Here is a 23,632-nt window from a genome sequence, read left to right as displayed (position 1 = left end):
TTCTCAGTTTACTAAGTCTATTATCCCTACCTCCAATTATTAACCTGGCAATGGCATAGTAAGAGCTACAGTTATTTTAGAAATGCTTACGAAACAGGGAGCGCATTCGCAATGGTCGCAGCAAGGCTTTAAGGCAGGGGTCGGGAACCTTTTTGACTCAAAGAGCCATAAAAGCAAAAAATATTAATTTTATTTTGGGAAAGAGCCACACCATATATTATGAGACAAATTTACAAAATTGCTAAACCTGCACCCCAGACAAAAGCTTAGTCTTCAGCACATTTATTTTTGATGATTTGATAAAAATTATGAAAAGAGAATAATGCCAGAGCCCCTGTCCCAAAATCAACAAACATACCACTTTAAAATTGTCTCTTTCTTGCAATTACTCAAGATCGGTTAAACTCCTTTTGACCCTTTTTTCATACATATTGGTTTCAAAACCAGATGCAAGTTGTTATTGTGTAAAAACGTCGCAACATTCTGCAAATAGGGAGCCTGATGAGCTCACTTTTGGCGCCGATGGCGTAGGGCGAGAGATGGGAGGGAGTGCTTGCGCTTTTTGCATGGCTCCACCCATCCCTCCCACTCACCCAATCAAAAGACTAAGTTCTCTTCCGGTGTTTTGGCGTATTTACAGTGTGTTCTGTGGATTCATCATAAGGTATCTGAACACTGAACACGGATTATATAGTGAACTTTTATATAAAGGATTCTTTAGCGTTGTACAGCCAAAACGAGTTTTTTTTTCCCCTTTTTTGTGTGACACCTTGACTGTAAATTGTAGTGAAAAACGTGCCCTATATTTATTGCGAAGTAACGCCGTATTACCTAGCTCTGGATTGGCTTTGCGTGTAGAAATTTTGCATGCAATCAAATTTGTCTCTGAGCCATAGATATTCATACAAAGAGCCATATATGGCTCGCGAGCCATAGGTTCCCGACCCCTGCTTTAAGGCTAGGACCTTAGCTTGGCCTTTTGGCTGAGAGTAAGTGTCCCGGCTCCTAGGCTTTGTAGCGTATTATGAACTGACCGATAACGGATAATGGATAATGAATAAAGAAGATAGATCAATAACCCTTAAACCCCCCCCCCCTTTTTTTTCGCTGTTTAGTAATAAAATGTAGTAGACAGACACATATGTATCGTTTTTTAATGCCTAAGAATAAAGATAAGGGAAGTATCTTTTTTTCAATTGTTTTATTGAATTCCACGTGGCATAATTTGGAAACAGTCAATGCGTCTATCAGATTCAGCATATTATATATATATATATATATATATATATATATATATATATATATATATATATATATATATATATATATATATATATATATATATATATAGATATGTGTGTGTGTGTGTGTGTGTGTGTGTGTGTGTGTGTGTGTGTGTAACGGGTGTAATAATAACTTGTTTTATTGAAATTCCTGCTGAAATATGTGTATAGTTTTTGGTAAGTGTCCTGCAATGATGAGTCCAACAGTGCCACCTGCTGGTATAGGTAGGGTTTGTTTTGGCTTTTGACATGTGACCGGAATGCGGGTTTTTTTTTGGCAGTCTACAGAGCGAGCTGCCAACGGTAAGACACATCTTTTGGTGCTCCACAAAAAAAGTTAATTTTAAACATTATAACCCCAGCTGACAAATCTCTTAACATGCACAGTAATGTGATTGATGTTGTCAAGCTGTTTGGATTTATTTTCGTTTTGTTTCTGTTGTGCTAAAATGTTAATTCCCCTTATAGAAATTAAAGAGATCAAAGCCAGCAGAGAAGCTAATGTTGTGACTCATTTCATCTGAAGGTAAATTGTATCAGTTTTTATACTCATTATTGTTATTATTTCTATTTTCTCATATATATAAAAAGAAGGATGTTGGTTACAATTCAGACTAAAGAAAAATATGTTGAATTCATTGTAAACGTTAACAAACCACTATACGATCTCTTGTTAAAAGTATATTGTTAAAATGGATGTAAAATGTATTGTGATATTCTAAAATGTATTTTATGTAAATTGAAAAGAAAGCTCTTTGATATGCTTTTGGGCAGTCTACAGAGCGAGCTGCCAACGAGATCAAAGCCAGTAGAGAAGCTAATGTTGTGACTCATTTCATCTGCAGAAACTGTAATAAGTCCAGCGTGAATGTGGATCTTTGGTGGGACAGGTACACCGCGGTTACACACATACATATTTATATTATATACACATATATATATATATACTGTATATATATATATATATGTTGTCTGTCTGTATGTGCCCTGCGACTGGCTCGCAACCAGTTCCGGGTGTCCCCTGCCCACTGCCCGAAGATAGCTGGGTTGGGTTCCAGTACCCCCGCGACCCTACTGAGGATATCCGGTGAAGATAATGGATGGATGGATGGATATATATATATATATATATATATATATATATATATCAATATCAATGTATTTTGTCAAGTCATGTTTGAAACCAGGTGACACTACTTGAACGTCATGTTTTAGGAACGCATGGCTAATTTGTAAGATTGAGGCTCTTTTCTTCCACTGATGGCACTAGAAAGATAAAAACCAAACCATAGACCCCCAGGTTATGGTGGCATTTGCATTCAAAAGTGTGGAGTAAGCATTTTTTCTGCCCCTCACGAACACTTTTCCCAACTATACAACATCAACAAAATGTATTTATTTGGATGAAAATCTCTTGTTCTTTGTATAGACTTATCGTGTTGGCGATACAAAATTGAATTTTGTACCGTATTTGTTTGCAGTGGGTCTCAAGGCTTGCAGTCACACAAAAGGGAGAAGCAAAAACATGATAACCATAGAAACTAAACTTATAACTTAAATTATTGGAGGGACAGTTTGTAATATTTAGTGCCTCCAACTATGAGTCCCCCCGGATGACCGAGCTTCTCACTCTATCTATAAGGGAGAGGCCAGCCACCCCTCTGGAGGACACTCATTTCAGCCACTTGTAACCGGAATCTTACTTTTTCAGTTATGATCCACAGTTTAGGAACGAAGTTTGACCGGTAAATCGATAGCTTTTTCTTTCGGCTCAGCTCCTTCTTCACCACGACCTACCGGTACATGTTTCGTCGTGCCTATTAATGTTGTATTCTTTGAAAACAGCCACAGTCTCTTGGCAAATTAGGCAGTTGTTTCGGATTTCTGTGAAAAAAATACTCCAGCTTGCACTTGTCCTGGAAGGGGTGACTCTCACAACTTCTTTTCCCTTTTTTCATTTGCAGACACTGCACCAATCTGCCGATCTCCTACCCTTGGTCAAGAACAACAGCCCGAGATACCTACTACCACGAGACACTCTCCCACTTGGGGCATGATCCCATCCCCAAACTGGAAAGAGCATGCCACCCTTTTCTGGCTGAGAACCATGGTTTGGACTTGGCGGTGCTGATCTTTATCCCTTCTGCTTTACACTCGGCTGCAAACCGCTTCAGTGAGGGCTGAACAACTTGGCTTGAGGAAGCCAAGTTTTAAAATCAGTTTAATTTCATTCCACTGTCGCCGTCTTCTGACCTTTCAGCATTCACTGGTTACTCCACTTGATCACACCAAAGGTTAATAAAATTTCCGTTTTTCTTTAATTATATATTCATTTACAACGTTAATCATACGCATGTATATCACAGTAAACAGTATTTACAATGTACTATTTTTATATTTGAATCTGGGGTACCAGGGTTCGGAGTTAATTACTATAAGCTGCTATCCCTCACTATACGGCAATTTCACTTTACAATCCTCACCTCAGAACGGATTGATGTTGCATCCTGGGGGGCCATACTGTGCAAGTAATTCAATTCAAATTTTCCTTTCCTTTACAAATTTACCCTGCCAATTCATAACGTGTTCAAGAAATAAAGAATTTCTGCGCTGTTAATCTTCAACATATGTAAATATAATATTATATTGTAAAAAAACACAAATATAGCTCAATGAGTCAGCAAGCTCAACAAGTTCCTCTCCTTTCTGTTCTTTTTCCTCAGTAACGCCTGCTTGGCCATCTTGTGGTCTTGCATTTCTTTCTCACGGAAGGCAAATGCGATGCAGAATTTTCTCAGAAAACATCCAAGTCATAGCCGCCACCTCCCATTTTTTTCAGGCTCTCGGCTCGGTGCCAGCGCAGGGTCTGAGTTGAGGCCGCATTAAGGCGGTGTGTGCTCAGTAGTGCCCCCTCTGGTTGTTCCTGGACATGGTGAGCGGTAACGAGACGGATGAAAGCGAGGACACTTCCCAGTAGAGGGACCGAGACAGGAAAAGCTGGTAGAGGATCACCATAGAGATGGATTGACACAGAATCACACCAATGGTGACCACCTGTAGGGAGAGCAAAACAAATGTTGTTTTTTTCGTACCACGAATTCTCCTGCAATACAAATAATTGGTTGTTTCAAACCAAAATGTCCAATCCCCTCTCAAATAAAACAGTTTTGTTCCGGTTTTCTGTGGCGTTCTAACTTAAGAACCTTGTCTTTACTTCAAAATGGTAAAATCAAAATCCGAGCATCAGTAAGTAAAACACTTTAAAACTCCTTCCCTGGTTTTAAAACTTTCTTAGAAAATCTAATACAACTTAAACTAAATGCCTTTAAATCTGTAAGCTAGTTCATAACTAAATTTTGAAACCCTAACCTTTATTTAAACCACTACTTTGAAACGCTAGCACTCTCTGAAAGCCTACTTCAAAACCTTTACTCAGAATTTATATTTGTTTGAAACTCCAGTTTGAAACCATACCCCTAAAAAGAATATTTTTGAAATCATAAAAACACTTTGAAGCCCTATTTTAATCCCTAGCCCAACATTCAAACTTTACTTTGTAACCTCCAAAACTTTTTTCGATCCCTCGCACTCTCTAAACCCTACACTTTGAAATATAAAACCTACTTTGAAACCCCACTTAGTATTTATGATCCTTGCTTGAAACTTCACTTTAAAACCCGGCACCTAGTTTGAAAATCTCAAAATCACTTTGAACCCCTATTTCGAACCCCTTATCCAAGATTCAAAGCATACTGAAAATAGTTTCAAACCTTACTTTGTAACTGGAAACTACGTCAAAACCCCAATCAAAAGTCATAATCCTTGTTTGAAAATCCATTTGAAGCCCTGGTTGAAAATATTTAAAACCATTTTAAGTCAAGTCAAGTCAAGTCAACAGTTTGAACCTTTGTTTAAACCAAAACACTATATTCCAAGCCTACTTTGCAGCTCTGACCCTAAATTCAAAGTAATTAAGAAAAAGTTAGATACCATACCACATAAATTTGAATACAAATTCAGGCTTTTGTGCTAAAGATGGACTCCTTTTGGGTGATACTTTCCCTCTTTACCTACCCCCAACCCCCTAGACAATGTCAAAAAGGTGGCAAACCTTTTCCCTTTGATGCTCATTAAAAACAGCCGATGTGAGGACGAGGACAGGATGACAGAGAAACCATAAGAAGCATCCCTGCAGAGAAAAGTTAAAAATTAACAACTGTTGGATAGGTACACTGGAAATGTGTTTGAACCTTGGCGAAGCAGAGGTAAAAGTCTCTTTTGAAGGTGCTCCTTTCAGTTGAGACGATCTGGTAGAGGACAGACGCCAGTAACAGGGCTAGCGTTACTCTCAGGGCGATGAGAAGAAAGCCAGCAAGATTCCGATGGCCGCTATGGTGGCGTTCTGATTCAGAGTACTGCTCCCACAGTTGAAGCCCGCCCTGGAAGAAAACGGCATAAGACTCTTTGTGTTGGGCCCCCGGGGGCAGTTGGTATACCTGCATGACGACACAGCAGACACCGACAGCCTTGGATGCCGTGGACTGCTCCCATTGCAGCGGCCTGGACTGCGGTTTCCGACTTTGGCTCAGGGACCAGCTCACGCACAGGCTCAGTAATGTGTACAGCATCAACGCTTGGGCTGCCATGGCCCAGACTGGAACAAAAAATGTGAGGGATGGCATTAGCGGCTAACGGTAATGATCAAGAAGCTAGCATCAAAAGCTAGTTTCTCAGACGTAATGGTTAGCATTAATGGCTATCGTCAACGAACAAGGAGGTAGTGTCACAGAGCCAAAGGCCATCATTAGTGGCTAACAACCACAAAGGCAGCAGCTAGAGTCAAACACGCAGCAGCTAGCATTAGAGTATTATATCACCTACCAGGAAGCTAATATCAGGAACTAGAGTCACAGAGCCAATGGCTAGCATTAGTAACTAAAGTCATAAACCTGGAAGATAGCTATAACAACTAGAGACCCAATATACAGCATTAGTGGCTATCAGCACCTGCCATCAACTTCAGTAGCTAGCATCACAGACCCAAAGGCTAGCAATAGTACCTAAAGTAATAAACTGGAAGATAGCATCAGCAGCTATCATTTCAGACACAATGGCTAGCGTTACTGGCTAACATCACTGACCAGAAAGCTGGCATTAGCAGCTAGCAGGAGAGACACAATGGCAAGTATTACTAGCTAACATCACTGATTAGGAAGATAGCATCAGCAGCCCTAGCCTAATTCAGTTCAGTTTCATTTAATGGCACCACATTCTTATAATGAGATTCTCATGGGTCCATTTGAATCCAACTGATGTGTTGGGAGTCATGAGGTGACCAAAGCCCCCAATTCCAACCTCTAATGCTGAGCGCCAAGCAGGGAAGAAATGGGTACCAATGTTGTAAGTCTTAGGTATGACCCGGCTGAGGGTCAAACGAGTAACCTCCCAGTGCCGGGGCTGGCGCCCTACCTGCAAGGCCACTGAGCTACCACTAGAAGCTAACAACACTGACAGGAAGCTAGCATCAGAAACTAGTGTCACAGACCCAATGGCTACCATTAGTAGCTAATATCACAGACCAGGAAGATAGCACCAGTAGCTAGCTTTACAGACCTAATAACTAGAATTAATGGCTAACATTTTACGAGAAAATATAAGTCAAAAATACCTATAAGAAAAAAGACAAATTCCCTCCAGGCAGAAAAATATTCTGAAGTATTATTTTCTTATTTTACTGTAAAATATAACGTAAAATAAAAAATAGAACCTAAAATAGAAATTAAACAAACTGAATGATTTTTCATTTATATTTTAAATTGAAAATAACCCTTAAATAAACATTTAACATTTTTGTTTTTGCAAGGTAGCATTAGGAGAAAGGTTATTTTCTTTCCAAAGGGAAAAAAGTTATGAAATACATTGTGCTATGCCCATCATCAGTGGAATTCCAATGCCGTCTCTGGAGTACCTGCGTGGCACAAAGAAGAAATGCTTTACGTCAACCACAAGTATTGCAGGGGTATTAGACCCCTAAACTAGTTTATTGATTCAAACTTCTTGATGCCTTCTCTTACCTGACAAAATGGACATAGTAGCAAAGAGCATAGCAGCCCTGCAAGGCCAAACTTGCGGTCAACACCTTCAAAACTGTGTGCATGGGACCACCTTTCCTCAGTGCCTGGTAGAGCGGTTTCACATAGATGCAAGAAGCTACAAAGTAAGCCAGGAGCAGCAGGAAGTAAAAGGTTTGGAGACCTAGGGAAGGAACAACACCAAATACAACTTTTTTTGGAATACGCATAACGGGGTACAAAGGGAGAACTGACCTGCTTCCTCGGCACTAAAATGCTCTAAGGGGTTTCCTGCAGAATCAGCATTGAGAAGACGGACTGTAAACCTGAGGTCACGGTAGGAAGGAATCACAGTATCCTCCTGGAGAAAATTCATAAAAACACATAGAAAAAGGTACTGTAGTCCATGGCTACTTTGTGCTTTATAGTTGGCGACCGCCGTTAAAATCCTTTAAAAATATAAAAAAGATTAAACAACAATGAAAGCTTCGTTGCCTGTGCACTGGATGCACGAGTGCGGTGCATTTTTTTCGGTATGAGCTAAATTCTTGGGGCTGGCATAGTGCATTTTTGTTCGGGCTTGGCGCTTCTTTTTTGTCGTTTTGTCCACCAAAATGTGTACTCCAATCTTGCGGCTGCATAATTGATAAACGCCAACATTTTATGATATATAATTTAAAATTGAAATGTAACATTTCATTCGAATTGTTAATCATCAAATATTCATTACGCCCTAAGTAAAATGTCATATTATTTTAAAAATGTATATATAACTGTAATAGTAACAGCTTTCCTTTACAAAACATGGAGGTCTCCGATTTGTTACCGCGCTGCATGGGCGACGTTAATATTCATGCTAACATGCTGCATTTGAAAACTAGCAGGCAGTGTTTCCTGACAAATGCAAAGCACTGAATCCACTTTCTCATGATCGAACAGTACTACTTTTGCACAGTACATTTAATTTAAAGATTGCACTGTAAAAAAAAAAAAAAAATAAAGCACATCATTCATTTTTATTTTAAGTATTATTTTCTTTTTATATACTAATTATCTGCTTTTGAGGTAGTACAGTGAAATATTTGACATAACTTAATTTTTAAACATTTTCAATGGACGGTGTACCCTTGGAACTTTCTAATAAATAAAAGTGTACCTTGGTTTGGAAAACACTGCTCTAGCTTATGAATGACCTATATTTCATGTTGGCGATATCTATGTATTGAAACATCCATAGCAGCATGGTCATCCTGGAGGATTACCTCATGTGCGGTCCCTTCTGTAGGTTTCTTTTTGAGTTCTTCCTTGCCCTCAAGTAGGTTTTAGATCAGGGGATGTTGTAATAATAGTCTGTAGTTTGCAATGATCTGAAGTCTGTGTGCCCCTTTGAGACTCCTTGTGATTAAGGGCTATACAAATAAACATAACTTGACTTGACTTAATAGTTATAACTTCACTAAATAAAAATTGGAAGGCTCCAATTCATTACTGCACTGCATGAGCAACATTGATATTCATGCTGACATGCTTCATTTGACTTTAACATGGCAGCACTAAATGCAAATTCCCGTGATCGACCAGTACTATGGATAATTCATAACTGAGATCATGAGCATTCCTGCTCTAAAGGTTACCTGGCATGTGTATCGATCTGCGTAGAACGCACTCCACACCGTCGGGGACGGGTGCCGAGGAATCGTTTGGTTGTGCTCTTCTTTAACGAGGGAAACTACAACAAAAGAAGCAAAAACTAGGTTAAATCCAAGGCCTCTTTATGGTCTCAGTCGTCGTGTACACCAGGGATGGCCAATCCGGTCCTCGAGAGCCGCACGTCCCGCATGTCTTCGAGGTTTTTCTCCTCCAACTCAGGTGCTGAAAATGTTCAGCTTGTAAGCAAGTTGTGTGTGAGCTTGATAATGATCCAAGTGATTGGAATCACCCGTATTGGAGCAAGGAAACTCTAAATACATGTTCTCGAGAACCTAGTTGCCTCCCCCCAAGTGTATACATTCAAACTTCTTACCGATGAACTGTGCACTGGCCAGCCTTTCAGAGCAGCTAAGGTTGTTCCAGTCTTCGTCCACATTTGGATAAAGGAGCAGTCGAGACCCTTTCTCTGCAGCTAGAGAAGGCGTCTCCAGTTGGCAGACCAGTAGACCATTGGCACCTATGAACAGTCAAACGGGACTTAAACCTCTCCTGGTCTGCTGAGACTAGAACTCTGGTAGGGAAGCCTCAGCGGTGACTCCACTTCCTGAGAATGCTCAGGAATAACAAACTGGAACGGCATTCTAGCATAAAAAAATCACGGTATGGTATGGTGGTTGCACAGCAGCAGACGGGAGAACATTACAGAGGGTCATCAACACAGCCCAGAAGTAGCAGCTCTCTGCCCAGTCTGGAGAACATTTTTAAGGATTCCTCTCACTGCGACCACCTCCTTGTTTACCTGCTGCAGGTCCCTTTAAGCAAGGAATAACAGGCTCGGAGACAGTTTCTTCCCCAGGGCCATCACCACCCTAAACACGCACACAAGACTGAGAAAGAACATTTCTTCATTTTCTATTACCTTTTATTTTAGCACAAGGTTACTTCTAATGTAATTTTACTAGTGTTTCGTTGCACGAATTAGACTTACAAACTGGGCCGATCTACAAGGACTACCTTGAAAAAATTTGCTTTTATTAATGTTTTTTTAATTTCCTATTAATCCTGAAGTTTCATGTTTAATCTTGCTGTAAACATTGTAATATATGGTTTTCAATGCCAATAAACAATAATTGGGTGGAGATAAAAGGGGGATATTTTTTCTTCTTTTGAGTAGCAATTTGTTGCCTAAAAAGTGCTATACAAATAAATTTGAACTGATTTATTGATCATCTTGGGTTATCATTGACCACAAAGACAATTCTATTGTACATAAAATATGTTCTCCTTAACAATAATTACATAATTTGAATGCAATTATTAATTTCAAATTTAGAAAAAAAAGTTGAGAAAAATACTGTGCAGTATTGATCCGAATTGTCGGCAGAAAATAACAATAAACGTCTTATCTTGTTTCAGGACTTAAGTGATGAATAAAAAAAATAAAAGAATTGTCTTTATTGCCATTGATTAAACAATGTAGTGAACATTGTCTACAATGAGATTAGACGTGACACTCCAGCATTAACATGTAAAAAAGACTCAAATGAGAAAAATAAGTGTTGGGATAAATAGTTAATATTTAAAAGGTATTAATTGTTGACTGGCCTAAGTTATACGATCATCAAAAACACTGAGCCAGAATTAGTATAATTTAGTAATAAAACATCTTCTATACAAAGTTATGATTTTTCACAGTTAAGAGAGCTTGTTTAGGTTGGTGATGGCCCTGGAAAGGAAACTGTCTCTGAGCCTGTTAATCGTTTTTTAAGGGCTCAGGAGCATCTGTCGGGGGGGCAGCAGGTAAAAGACGTGGTGGCCAGGGTGAGAATAGACCTTAATAAGTGCAAGCCTGCAATTTCCTCCAGACTGAACAGAGAGCAACCCATGATGTTTTGGCCTGAGTTGATGACCCTGTGTATATCTACATATCAAGATAATTAATTTAGAATAGGGCCTGCATTTATTTAATAAAATATTTAACTTCAATGTTAGGAAAAAGCTGAGGGGAAAACAGCAATGGTGATCCTTTCAGCAGAAAAGATGAAAAAAAAACTGTACAGTATTACCTTGATACATGAATTTAGTGATGAACTGTCCTCTATGTTGTCTTGCTTCTTCAGTCTTAAAAAGTCCCGATACAGTTTTGCCGACAGCCTGAGAAGATAATAGAGCTGTAGCTAAGAGTAAACTTAATACAAACGCCATTTTAAAGAGATAAATCTTAATCGTTTTAAGCCAATAACGTTAGCTCATCACTTCATTCAGCCACGAATTCAGGGGACGTTCCTTACGCGTCAAGCTAGGCGTAATGATACTAGTAAAGCGGAAGTTGAAAATGTATGTCTTTATCACCTTCAAATTGCTCCACTGAGAGTTTTTGTTGAGGTGATTAAAATTGTGAAATAATAAAATATGTGATGTTGCAGTTACACTTGCGGGCTTTATGTTGCAAACAAGCACAGACAGCATCCAATGTCCTTAAAACGACATTTATTTTGACACCAAACTACGAACGCTACATTTCTTTTCTTGCTATTTCGTTTGACTTCAAGGCGTCATTTTAACCAATGGGTACTGTCATTAAAATGAGTGAACCAGAAATGGACTAATCACTATTAAGCCTCTGGGCTGTCTGAAAATCTTAACCAATCATAGAGCTGAGTGTGGGCGAACATAGGTTACAAATGGTCCCTCCCATGTTCAACGTGTCAACACTACCGCAAATCGACGCAAACTGGCGCAAAAACATGTCCGCAACCCTGAAGCGTTCTAGTCGCGTCATCACGTTAGATTTTTTTTTTGCACGAAATCAACATTATTAAACTTGTTGCGTGAAACGATTACGTCATCGATGCTGATAGGAGACTCTATGGAGTGGACCAATGGACTTTGTCAGAACAGTTTTGGTGACTGGGGGGTCTGGTTTTATGTGAGTGACGTCATCACAGTTAATGCACTAACAATAAATGACATGCATGCACATTGTTCATTATTTTTTCTTCTTTTCTTCATCTGTGCCAACAGTGGCTCGCACCTTGTGTGTTCCCTCGTTAAAAGACATCCCGAGTGGAAGATCTATAACTTGGACAATGTAAGCTTTCTAAAAGGCTTAAAATCGGATTCAAATACAGTATACTTATAAAAGCCGCACATATTAGCACAAAGTGATATCAATTTAATTTATTTTCAGTTAGATCACTGCTGCAGTCCGAGGAGTCTGGAGAGCGTTAAAAACAGAGCTAACTACACTTTCATCAAGGTGAGTACAGTACCCAAAACCTTGCTTCCTTAACTCAGTCTGTGCAATACCTCGCACTCCATTCCACCAACTGCAGCCACATCACAACCCAAGTACCTAAAGCTTTCAACTTCTTCCAGCACCTGTCAATGCAACCTGATTTCTAACGTCATGCCCACTCCATCACGTGAACACTTCATCACCTTACTCTTCCCAACATTGACACATAACTTACGCCTATCACATACTCTTCCAAACTCTTGCTGTCGGTCACCCCTCTTGAGGGATATGACCAAGGTAGATAGATAGATAGAGTACAGTACAGTACAGTAGATCACCTGGGATACGACAATTATCCGTTCTGAATTGGGGATCGCAGCGAAATTGCCATATAGCGGGGGATAGAAACATCTAGTAATTAGTAATGGCCTTTCAAACCCACGGTACTGTTTTAATAATGAAATGTGTCATTGATGATATTTAGTAACGATGATGCGATTTCTTCATTTATAACCTCTTAATTATTTAAATCATTTTAACTTAACTTTATTTAGTTTTAATTATGTAACTTGTTCATTTATTCAGTTGTGATTATTATTATTCCTTTATCTCAGTTGTGTTTTATTTTCTAGCCTTAAGCGCCATTACATCAGTACTTGTTATAACCGGTTTGGATAAAGGCTCGTTGTGCAGTGGAAATTTCCCCCAAGGGTTTTCGGATCGATTCAAATATTGATATTATCGATACTTAGCAAGTTCTTTGATCAGATTGATACCCTTTTCCTGGGATCAATCTTTCACCTTTGGCTTTGGAGCCTAGCCTTAGGCTGGGAATGAGAGACAATTGACGCTTTTGTTTTGAAACCGTTGCAATCCATCCATCCGTCATTAATTGCTGTTAAAATTGTCCATACCTCACATTGTTTATTTGCTGTTAATAGTGTCAATAAAATTGTTCAAACCAAAAACCGATTATCCTCAGTAGAGTCACGGGGGTGCTGGAGCCCATCCCAGCTATCTTTGGGTAGTGGGCAGGGGACACCCTGAACTGTTTGCCAGCCAATCGCAGGGCACACAGGGACAAACAACTCATTCGCTCCCAGGGACAATTTGGACCGGCCAATTAACCCGACAAGCATGTTTTTGGAATGTGGGAGGAAACCGGAGTGCCCCAAGGAAACCTACGCAAGCACGAGGAGAACAGGCAAACTCCACATAGGGGGTTTGATCTCACAACCTCAGAACTGTGCCGCACACGCGTTAACCACTGCGCCGCCGTGCTGCCCCACAGTTGCAATCAATTTTGTAAAAATTGTTTACACAGTTAAAGTTTGCGTTGTAGCCATTTCATTAAAAATCCAACATTTCAGTGCATTCAATTTTTGGGCTGTGTTTATCGTATTTATAAACTAACTAAAGGGGGAGGGATTAGATTATTCAATGTTGACATTTGCAAGCAATAAGTATCGGTGTAAGAGTGGTTTTGATTTATACCTCTGTATTTACTTATAGCCGATCGATAACAAAATTCCCACTATCGCCCACCTCTGTTCCACTGCAAAATTGGTTTTGTTTCAGCTTGAGGACTGCCCTGACTTGACTTAAGCCACATCAGTCTTTGTACTCATGAACTGTTTACAGCCATTGCCTGCGATCCATTTGTGCTCAGAATATTCTGCAAATAAAACATTTAAAAGGTCTGATTATCCTGCCAGCCTTTTTTTTTGGGGGGGGGGGATAACCTACCTTTTGGCTCCTCGAAATCAAACAAATATGTGGAGGAAAAAAAATGATTTACAACAGTACACCAGATATTCCGTTAAAATAACAAAAAAGTACTGTACTACTGATGTGACATCTACATGCGTGTTTAAATACCATTGGGATTATAAATGTAAAGGAAAAATGAAGTTGTAGTTACAATTGGTGTGCCAGGATTTGAACTGGTCAAGTTGAGTAGCAGGTGGATGCAGAGAGGGGAGATGGTGAAAAAAAAATCTGATTTAAAAACTTCCTCTGGCAAGGATAGTCATGCCCTTCAATTTCCTTGTTTTAAACGCCTCCTTATTTCTAATGATATTCCAGATCATCCATTTGTTCTGGCCATCAACTTAGAAACGGTAGCGATTTGTGTGCCTTCTTCATATTCCTTGATAATCACTAGCTTTGTTTCCATGATTATCGTTCTTTTGCTTCACTGAAAGCCATGGGAGTGGGGCCATAGCCAACAAATATAGTAAAAAAGGATAGTTTTATTTCACCAACACATGAAACACACATGATTTTGAACTCAATGAAGAGGAAAGGCATTGTGGGAGGAAAGTGAGCCAATAGGGATTTAATATTTTCATGATGCTGTGACGTCAACCAACAGAAGACAGCCATCTTATAGACATGACTTGGCATACAATATTGTATCTTTGACTCGCAAAGTCATTACAAAGAACGCAAAACACACAAATGCATTGCGGGAGGTAGTTCAGCCAATACCATAATGCAGACTAATAGCAGACCAGCACCTTATATGTCAGCTAATATGCAAAGTTTAGATTTCTTAAGACTTTGGGTATTGCATAATAATTTATTGTGGATGTCATATAGAGGGGAAGATGTTGAAAGAACATCTTATTGCACACCGTAAAGTAAAAACGTTGTAAGGCATGGACGCTATATCCCCGGGTTCTTCTGTCTTGTGTAAAGAGGGCATTCACATTTGCGGAATTTTGCCTGACGATGTATTTATGCAACAGGGCGATATATGCGACTCTCAGCTGGTGACCAACATCTTCGACACAAAAAACGTGGATGTCATCTTTCACTTGGCTGCAAAAACGCACGTCGGTGAGTAGCAGCTCACATTTTGGCCGCTAAGATATGAGATTTTGTTTGAAATGATTCATTTGGGATTCTCTTCAGACGCGTCTTTCCAAAATCCGGCCGCTTTTCAGCATGTTAACATTCACGGAACTCAAGTTTTGCTGGCGGCTGCTAGTCAGACCCGCCACCGACCGCAGCGATTCATTTTTGTCAGCACCGATGAAGTGTACGGATCTAGCCTGGATGAGGTTTGGCCTGTTTATTTTACGAAACAGGGTTCAAAATGTTTACACACAGTAGCTCCGAACCAATATCCCTGGTCGACTATTTCTGAAGAGCGCGATTCTTCTGTTTGGGCCACAGATGCAAGCCTTAAATGAACTGCAGTGTTTTGGCTGCAAACCATTATCCCCAGTCAGGCGGGTGCCGACAGAGTGCTTTTTCGTCCGATGTAGCAGCTCTCTTACCATTATGTCCACTCCACTCATGTAGTCACTATCCATTATCCCCAATTCCATATTGCTGTAAGTGGGGACTGATAGGTGTTTTTGTCAGAAGGCTTGCCATTTTCGTCCACCTATAAATTAAATGGATAGTTGTGAGGGCAATCCATTATTCGCAGTCGACTATTGCTGCAAGCAGGAGCCGACAGAGCCTATCTTTGTCGGTTCTGGTGGCTCTTTTTTGCCATTTTGTCCCATGAATGTAATTTGCTCTTGTGTGGCCACTTTCGATTATCCCTAATCTCATATTTCAACGATCAGGCCAACATTAAATGAACTGTTTTAGCTGCCATCCATTATCCATGATCGATTATTGCTTAGAGCAGGGGCCGACGGAGTGCTTTTTTTGTTCAGTTTGGTCCGCTGTAGCCTGCTCTTGTGACCAGCCTAAAACTAACTTCTTGACAGAGATCCATTATCCTCAGTTAAATATTGCTGCCAGAGGGTGCTGAGATATGTAATTTCTGTCAAAAGTGGCGGTTCTTTTTTTACTGTTCTTCCGTAACTTAAATGAAGAACATTGAGTGTTAAATGAAAAGCCGTGATGAATTATCCCCACTCCACTATTGCTGAGAAAAGGGACTGAATAAAAAAAATTGGCCATGCGTGGCTGTGTTTTTTCCCAATTTTGCCTAAAATGAAATGCACTGTTTTGGCAGCGATCCATTATCCCTGGACAACCATTGCTACGACCGGGGGCCGGCATAGCTCATGATAAATATGGAAGACTACTTTGTGGATTGTTTTCATAACGCAATCGGGGTTCTGGTCCCCATAAACTGTGATAAACGAGAATACAGTGATAAGGAGTTTACCAAAACCATCTGTGTGAAAATAACATGTTAATAATTTCACACATAAGATACTCCAGAGTATAAGTCGCAAACCCGACCTATCTATAAAAAATGTGATTTATTGTCCAGAAAATGCGGTACTTCTTTTTTCACTTGTGTTGTACGTATTAAAAAGCATTTGGTCAAGGGTGTGTACACTTTTTCTATCCACCTCACAACTAATAGATGTCAGACTCAGTGGTTTTGTGGTTTGAGTTTGACAGGTGTTTGATGAGAACAGTCCCGTGAGGCCTTCCAACCCTTATTCGGCCTCCAAAGTAGCCGCAGAGCACCTCGTCTGGTTGTACTGGAAAAAATATCAGGTCAGTCAAAAGGTTTTTAGATACTAGGGTTTAGGTTATATGAACCTCGTTTTACTCTTTTCAGCTTCCTGTGATCATCACCAGAAGCAACAACATTTATGGCCCCCAACAATACACAGAAAAGGTACATAGGTACTCAAGTAACAGAGTAGTGATTTTTTTTTTTAATTTTATTTTGCAAAAAAAAATATATTTTCTTACACTCACAGGTCATTCCCAAGTTTCTTACCCTCTTGCAAAGGAGCAAGAAATGGTAGGTTTTTTATTTTGGGAGGGTCGCCCTGGAAGCATCTTGACTGCTCTGTGTTTGCATTGCAGCACCATTCAGGGAACAATCCCCAAATCTCGCCACTTCCTTTTCGTGGATGATGCGGTAAAGGCCTTCCTGCTTTTACTGGAGAAAGGCGTTGTGGGAGAAGTCTACAACATCGGGTCAAATTGTGAGATTGCCATCGTGGAACTGGCCAGGGAGCTTGTCAAGATGGTAAGTTAATATGGAAGATCCAAAGGTAAGAGTAGAAGCAGGCGATACGGGAAAAGTAGAGAGCAGGCCCCCGGGATATGACATTATCCTTAATTACCTAATTCCTTCAGAACCCTCTGTACCTTAGATAAAACATTAAGACAACAAAATGGAATATTGTAAGGCTTACTTATGTGAAATATATGTGCACATGATTAAACAACTTTATAAACAGACTTAGGGAGTTACAGAGAACAAGTAACGGCGTTGCATAAATAGGATACAAAAAATGTAATTGTATTTTGTCAGTTACAGAAAAAATAAAATCAAATTACAGGTGTATTTAGTTAAAATAAGGATTATATTTTATTAAAAAGTCTATTTACAAATACATAATGCATCGAAAAACAAATTGTGTCTATCATAATTTAAATCACTGACACTAGAGAGAAATGAGGCTTATAACAAGACCATTGTCGGGAATAATGTGGTTATAAATAACGCCGTTATATTTTCGGTAACTGGGTAATCTGACTATTTTAGCTTCAGCTACCGATGGTCAAAAGCAGTGGGCTTGAATAGAAGACAGTTCACATTTCCAACTAGATGCGACCTGTTACCATCTTATGCACAATGTGTCCCGCATGTGCAGAAGAGGAAACGTGACTCCACACGCAATGCGCTGAGTGTTTGCGGAAGTACTCATGGATGCTAATGGCGAAGCGTATCCAACAATTTGAAAGTTATTGTGCTTCCGGTGGCTGAACAGAGTCGTCCCTCCAAATATTAAATTCAAATTCCCGCTTTTCCTCCATTGAATGCATTCCGTGTTTTCGCCTGCCATGGTTGTTTTTTTCGCCACTTTGTCCCGCCTATCAATGATGTGCAGGTTGCATGAACGTGTCTCATCCGTTCACACAGAAGTCACATTCCAAAATGTCAGATATGTATTGAATTTAGGACAACATATGAAGGTGGCCTGGGTCTGGTGTGAAATAAAGTGGATATGTGCAGTTCAGACACACTTTAACAGATTGGATACAGGTTGCGTTAGTGCAATAGAATCAGATTGCTTTACAATATTGTTTTATAGTTGAGTTTTGTTGTGAACAAATTATTTGAAGTACAGTAAGATATGTCTACTTGACCATTTGTGAGAGTTAGATTTAATTTATTAAACTCATGTTTTTTGTTGTTGTACTTCAGGTCTGATACTGGTGAGGTGCATTAAATATTACAAGGTTCTAAAACACAACTACCAGTCTGCTCTTCTCTATTCAACCGATTCGGATACTGCTCAGAAAATCTTTTAACATACGTTTAAAGTAACAGAAATCGTTACCTTCCCTGGTAACTAGGTACTTTTACTATAGAGTAATTCAGTCACTAACTCAGGTCCTTTTTGGAAGAAGGAGTAACTATAGATATTTTATTAAAGTAATGTGCCCAACACTGCACACGGCGCGCAAGCACATCGTAGTAAGGCTTCAAGTTCTGTAGCGCTGAGTTTACATATTGCATGATAATAACACTGTGTTGCAGATAAAAGCACTTTTCGTTTTGTCTATATTTTATTTGTCCGTCAATGTTGCATTTACCTTACTTAATTGGGGCGAGCCCGCAGTTTTGTAAGGCAGGGGCCAAAAAATACTTATTCCACACATTTAAGTAAACTAGTTGAAGCTTAGGCGGGGATGCCCTGTCCCAAGGATCCACTGTATCCACACAAAAAAGCAGCACATTCACAATTTCATGTACCGTATTTTCCGCACTATAAGGCGCACCTGAAAGCCTTTATTTTTTTTTAAAAACTGACCATGCGCCTTATAATACAGTGCGCCTTATATATGGATCAATATTAAGTCGCAAGGTTTCGCAACAAAGGCACACAGCCGCCGACTAGATTTTTCCTCGTAGGCGATGTGGTCCGCGGTGTATGCTGGGATACATATGCCGGCGTTTCATTTCCCAGCCAATGTGTCAATCATCATTTGTATCAATCACTATTGGCTAAAGTTATTCGGAGGTAAAGGGGGCAGATTCTTTTTATCATTGACAGGCTGGCATAGGCTAAAGGGGCAAAACAAAGCCTGCAATTGGCCGAAAAAGATGAATGTGAATAGCAAGTTTGGTTGTCTACGGCATAGAGCACATATGTCAGAGTCAAGGCCCGCGGGCCACATTAGGCCCGCGAGAGGGTTTTACCTGGCCCGCGTGACGATATCAATATATTATTAGATCCGGCCCGCAGGCCGCTGCAAGCCAGCAGCCCGCAGTACGCACGAATACTACATTTCCCACAATGCAACGGGGACGCGCCAAGCAGGAGCACAGCGGGAGGCGGTTTAATTTATTCAGCAGCCTTCATTAGCATAACAGCAAAAATTATCTTACAGATACCCATCAACAATGGCTAAACGGAAGGTGGACACTGAAAACCGGGGCTTTCAAACAAGGTGGGAGTTGGAGTACATGTTCACGGAGGTAGCTGGAAAACCTGTGTGTCTGCTATGTGGAGAAAGTGTGGCGGTGATGAAAGAGTATAATATGAGACGGCATCATGAAACAAAACACACGGACAAAACCAAGATTCTGGACATAGAACAAAGGCTACAGAAGGTCGAGGAATTCAAACGAGGTCTCAAATCTCGACAGGGTCTGTTCAGAAAAGCCCAGTCACAAAGCGAGGCTGCTGTCAAGGCCAGTTTTATTTTAGCAGAGGAGATCGCCAAATCAGCCCGGCCATTTACAGAGGGGGATATCATCAAAAACTGTATGCTTAAAGTCTGTGCCGAACTTTGCCCAGGCAAAAGACAACTTTTTTTCAAACATCAGCCTGAGCAGAAATACCATTGCTGATCGCGTAGACCTGTTGTCTAACAATCTAAAAGAGCAGCTTGTTACAAAGGGGAAAGATTTCATCGCATATTCCCTGGCTGTGGACGAGAGCACAGAGATTTCTGACATTGCCCAGTTGTCAGTTTTCATCCGCGGAGTGGACTCCAGCCTCAACGTGACAGAGGAGTTGTTAGCGCTACGTCCTATGCACGGCACAACTACTGGACATGATTTGTATGAAGAGGTCTCAAGATGTGTAAACGAGATGGAGCTGTCTTGGGAAAAACTCGTGAGTCTGACAACAGACGGAGCACCTGCGATGTGCCGACACAGGAGTGGACTGGTGGCAAAGATACGGGAGAAGATGCAGAAGGAAAACGTCACACGTGAGCTGACAGCTTATCACTGTATCATAGACCAAGAGTCCTTGTGTGGTAAAGCCTTGAAAATGAAAGATGTAATGAGCACCATCACATGCGCAGTTAACTTTATCAGAGCCAAAGGGTTAAATCACCGCCAGTTTAAGTCATTTCTGTGCGAGTTAGAAACAGAGCATGGTGATTTGCCCTATCACACTGAGGTCCGGTGGCTAAGCTAGGGAAAGGTGCTGCGCAGGTGTTTCGAGCTTCGTGAGGAGATTTGTTTGTTCTTGGACAGCAAAGGGAAAGACACAACACAACTCCGAGACAAAAGGTTTTTGTGTGAAATGGCTTTTCTGTGTGACATTACGAGTCACCTGAACGCAATGAACCTGCAGCTGCAGGGTCGGGCTCAGGTCCGTCACGCCATCGACCCACTGCAATTTGCTTACCAGGAGAAGGTGGGAGTGGAGGATGCTATAGTATACATGTTACACCGATCCCTCTCTCACCTGGATAGGGCGAAGAGGGCTGTGAGGATTACATTTTTGGACTTCTCCAGTGCCTTCAATACCATACAGCCTCTGCTACTGAGTAGGAAACTGACAGAGATGGGAGTTAGCTCACACCTTGTAGAATGGATTACTGACTACCTGACAGGCAGACCCCAGTATGTGAAACAGGGGGGCTGTACATCGGACACTGTGGTTAGCAGCACAGGATCTCCGCAGGGGACCGTTCTCTCTCCGTTCCTATTCACTCTATATACATCGGACTTTAAGTACAACTCTGAGTCCTGCCATGTGCAAAAGTTTGCCGACGACACTGCGATCGTGGGATGTATCAGAAACGGGCAGGAGGAGGAGTACAGGAAATTGATTCAGGACTTTGTCCGATGGAGCGACGCAAACCACCTGCACCTAAACACCACCAAGACCAGAGAGATGGTGGTGGACTTCAGGAGAACCAGAACTCACCCGGTTCCTGTAACCATCAAGGGAGAATGTGTAGAATTTGTCCAGACCTACAAATACCTGGGTGTGCAGCTGGACAACAAACTGGACTGGACTGCCAACACAGAAGCTCTATGTAGGAAAGGGCAAAGCCGACTTTACTTCCTCAGAAGGCTGGCCTCCTTCAACATCTGCAAAAAGCTCCTGAAAATATTCTACGAGACAGTAGTGGCAAGCGCCCTCTTCTATGCGGCAGCGTGTTGGGGAGGCAGCGTCAAGAAGAAGGATGCCTCTCGTCTCAATAAACTGGTTAGGAAAGCGAGCTCTGTTGTGGGCAAAGAGCTGGACAGCCTAACAACAGTAGCTGAGAGACGAGCACTGAAAAAGCTGAGGTCAATCATGGACAATCCATCGCATCCACTACACAGCATTATCTCCAGACAGAAGAGCAGTTTCAGCGACAGACTGCTGTCACTGTCTTGTACTACAGACAGACTAAAGAGATCTTTTCTTCCTCATGCCATGAGGCTCTTTAACTCCACCCGGCAGAGTAAAGGCCCACATTAAACCACACCACCTACATTGGATATTACCGAATCTTACTGCAATATGTATTCTGTGTAGCACTATTTAGTTACTCTATATAACACGCTACAGTGGGCATTTGCACGTCACACTGGGTATTTGTATATTGCATTCTTTTGGCTTTATTATTGTACTGTTCGCAGCTCAGGGATGCTGCTGGAAATGTGAATTTCCCTTAGATAGATAGATAGATAGATACTTTTCATCCCCTATCTCTGAAATGTACACTACAGTGAAAGCATGTCAAGCCAAACTGACTCTGTGGGAGGCACAAATGCGGAAAGATAACTTGAGTCACTTTCCTAGCTGTCAGACCATGAAAGATGAGCTATCTACCAGTGTTTTCCCGAGCGCAGTTTGCTGATAAAATTATTATACTCGCTGCTGACTTTCGACACCGATTTGCTGACTTTGAAGCACAAAAAAGCAGGTTTGCACTGCTCAGCAATCCATTTGCCGTTGATGTGGAAAGCTCACCGCCAAACCTCCAAATGGAGTTGATTGAGCTACAATGCGATGATGCGCTGAAGGCAAAATACGTAGCAGTGGGTGCTGAGGAGTTTGCGCGCTTCCTCCCCGACAAAATGCCCCAGCTGCGCACCCAGGCTGCTCAAACATTGTCTATGTTTGGCAGCACATACCTGTGTGAACAATTGTTTTCCTTAATGAAACTGAACAAAACATCACACAGAAGTCGACTTACTGCTGAACACCTTCACTCAGTTCTGAGGATTTCCTCAGCTCAGAGCCTGACCCCGAACATTGATGAACTTGTGCAAAAGATGAAGCACTGCCAAGTATCAGCGTCAGCCTCAAACAAGTAATGTAGTGTTGTAGTAATACAGTAATGTATGTAAATACAGTAATAATACAGTAATGTTTCCTGTGCAATTACACATTTGAAGTTTTTACTCCGTTCAAGTTTAAAAGTTAAATATGCACATAAAGAAGGTCTTGTTTTTGGTTGTTTCCCTCGGGAATTTTAAAGCTTTATTGTCTATGTTGACTATGTTGTTTTTGTTTGCCGACTCCGTTCCTGGGAGTGTCTCTTGTTTTTCGGCTTTTCACGGAAAATAGATCTTGATGTGGACAACAGTCTTTTGATAAAATTGTCTCCTATTTAGCAGAGAAAATGACTTTTGATTGTTATTATTTGTTAATCAGTAATTCCTTTTTTCACACTTACCCAGAGAAAGCACAGAAAGGAAAGTCAATGTACATTTGAGCAGGACAGATGAGGTCCAGTGTGTTGATTGCTATTGTTTTTAAGTAACAAGAGATTTTTGCACTTTATTTTATTGTATTTCGAGGCAATATTTCTTTTTAATAATTTCAGATGATTGAATGATAGAAAATTGTTATGAGTTGTTGTTATGAGATATGTTATGAGTTTTTTTATATAAAGGACATTTGTATTTTGTGCCTGCTGAAATTAAAAATGACTGACAGAGTCATAAAAAAATATTGCTTTATTTATCCAATCATATTGTAATATATTTGTTATGTTTTCAGTAGGTTAAATCTTGGTTTCAGTAAAGATTGGACAGTCCGGCCCTCGGCTTGTAGCCAAATGTTTTATTTGGCCCTCCGTCCATTTGACTTTGACACCCCTGGAATAGAGTAAACATGATTTACCATTCTGTATTTGTAAATATTTTACTCTCCTGGCTTTACTACACTCACGGATATAAGAGGACCATGGTTGCACATTATTAT

General features: G+C 40.6%; 2 protein-coding genes across 2 annotated transcripts in view; one reads left to right on the top strand and one right to left on the bottom strand.

The window, feature by feature from the left end:
- Nucleotides 1–3,578: 3,578 nt before the first annotated feature.
- gpr180 (G protein-coupled receptor 180) lies at nt 3,579–11,314 on the bottom strand. The gene is made up of 10 exons (XM_088329998.1): nt 11,071–11,314; nt 9,378–9,521; nt 8,989–9,083; nt 7,610–7,715; nt 7,358–7,538; nt 7,202–7,251; nt 5,780–5,937; nt 5,534–5,722; nt 5,395–5,472; nt 3,579–4,337 (listed from the first exon to the last, which is right to left on the bottom strand). Exons 1-10 carry the CDS (start codon nt 11,207–11,209, stop codon nt 4,182–4,184), a joined length of 1,296 nt encoding a protein of 431 aa, XP_088186124.1. The 5' UTR covers nt 11,210–11,314; the 3' UTR covers nt 3,579–4,181.
- Nucleotides 11,315–11,734: 420 nt separating this feature from the next.
- The window catches only part of tgds (TDP-glucose 4,6-dehydratase), a 16,955-nt gene continuing 5,057 nt past the window's right edge, over nt 11,735–23,632 (top strand). The window contains exons 1-9 of the mRNA XM_088331806.1: nt 11,735–11,933; nt 12,029–12,095; nt 12,195–12,263; nt 14,993–15,083; nt 15,159–15,307; nt 16,620–16,718; nt 16,783–16,842; nt 16,928–16,971; nt 17,037–17,202. Coding sequence (XP_088187932.1) covers nt 11,887–11,933; nt 12,029–12,095; nt 12,195–12,263; nt 14,993–15,083; nt 15,159–15,307; nt 16,620–16,718; nt 16,783–16,842; nt 16,928–16,971; nt 17,037–17,202 — 792 coding nt within the window. The 5' untranslated portion in view covers nt 11,735–11,886. The remainder of the gene's footprint in view (nt 11,934–12,028; nt 12,096–12,194; nt 12,264–14,992; nt 15,084–15,158; nt 15,308–16,619; nt 16,719–16,782; nt 16,843–16,927; nt 16,972–17,036; nt 17,203–23,632) is intronic.

The sequence above is a fragment of the Urocampus carinirostris genome, chromosome 3, assembly GCF_059441175.1.
Source record: "Urocampus carinirostris isolate Australia breed hairy pipefish chromosome 3, RoL_Ucar_1.0, whole genome shotgun sequence".
NCBI lineage: Eukaryota > Metazoa > Chordata > Actinopteri > Syngnathiformes > Syngnathidae > Urocampus > Urocampus carinirostris.
This window is presented reverse-complemented; position numbering and strand designations above follow the sequence as displayed.

Bases quoted from the DNA above. Each gene is read 5' to 3' on its own strand.
- gpr180 (XM_088329998.1), bottom strand. From the start codon at position 11,209: ATGGCGTTTGTATTAAGTTTACTCTTAGCTACAGCTCTATTATCTTCT. The intron at 7,716-8,988 runs GTAACCTTTAGA...AATTTTCTCCAG, and splicing joins CAGATCGATACACATGCCAG to GAGGATACTGTGATTCCTTC. The intron at 7,252-7,357 runs GTAAGAGAAGGC...TGTGCCACGCAG, and splicing joins TACTATGTCCATTTTGTCAG to GTACTCCAGAGACGGCATTG.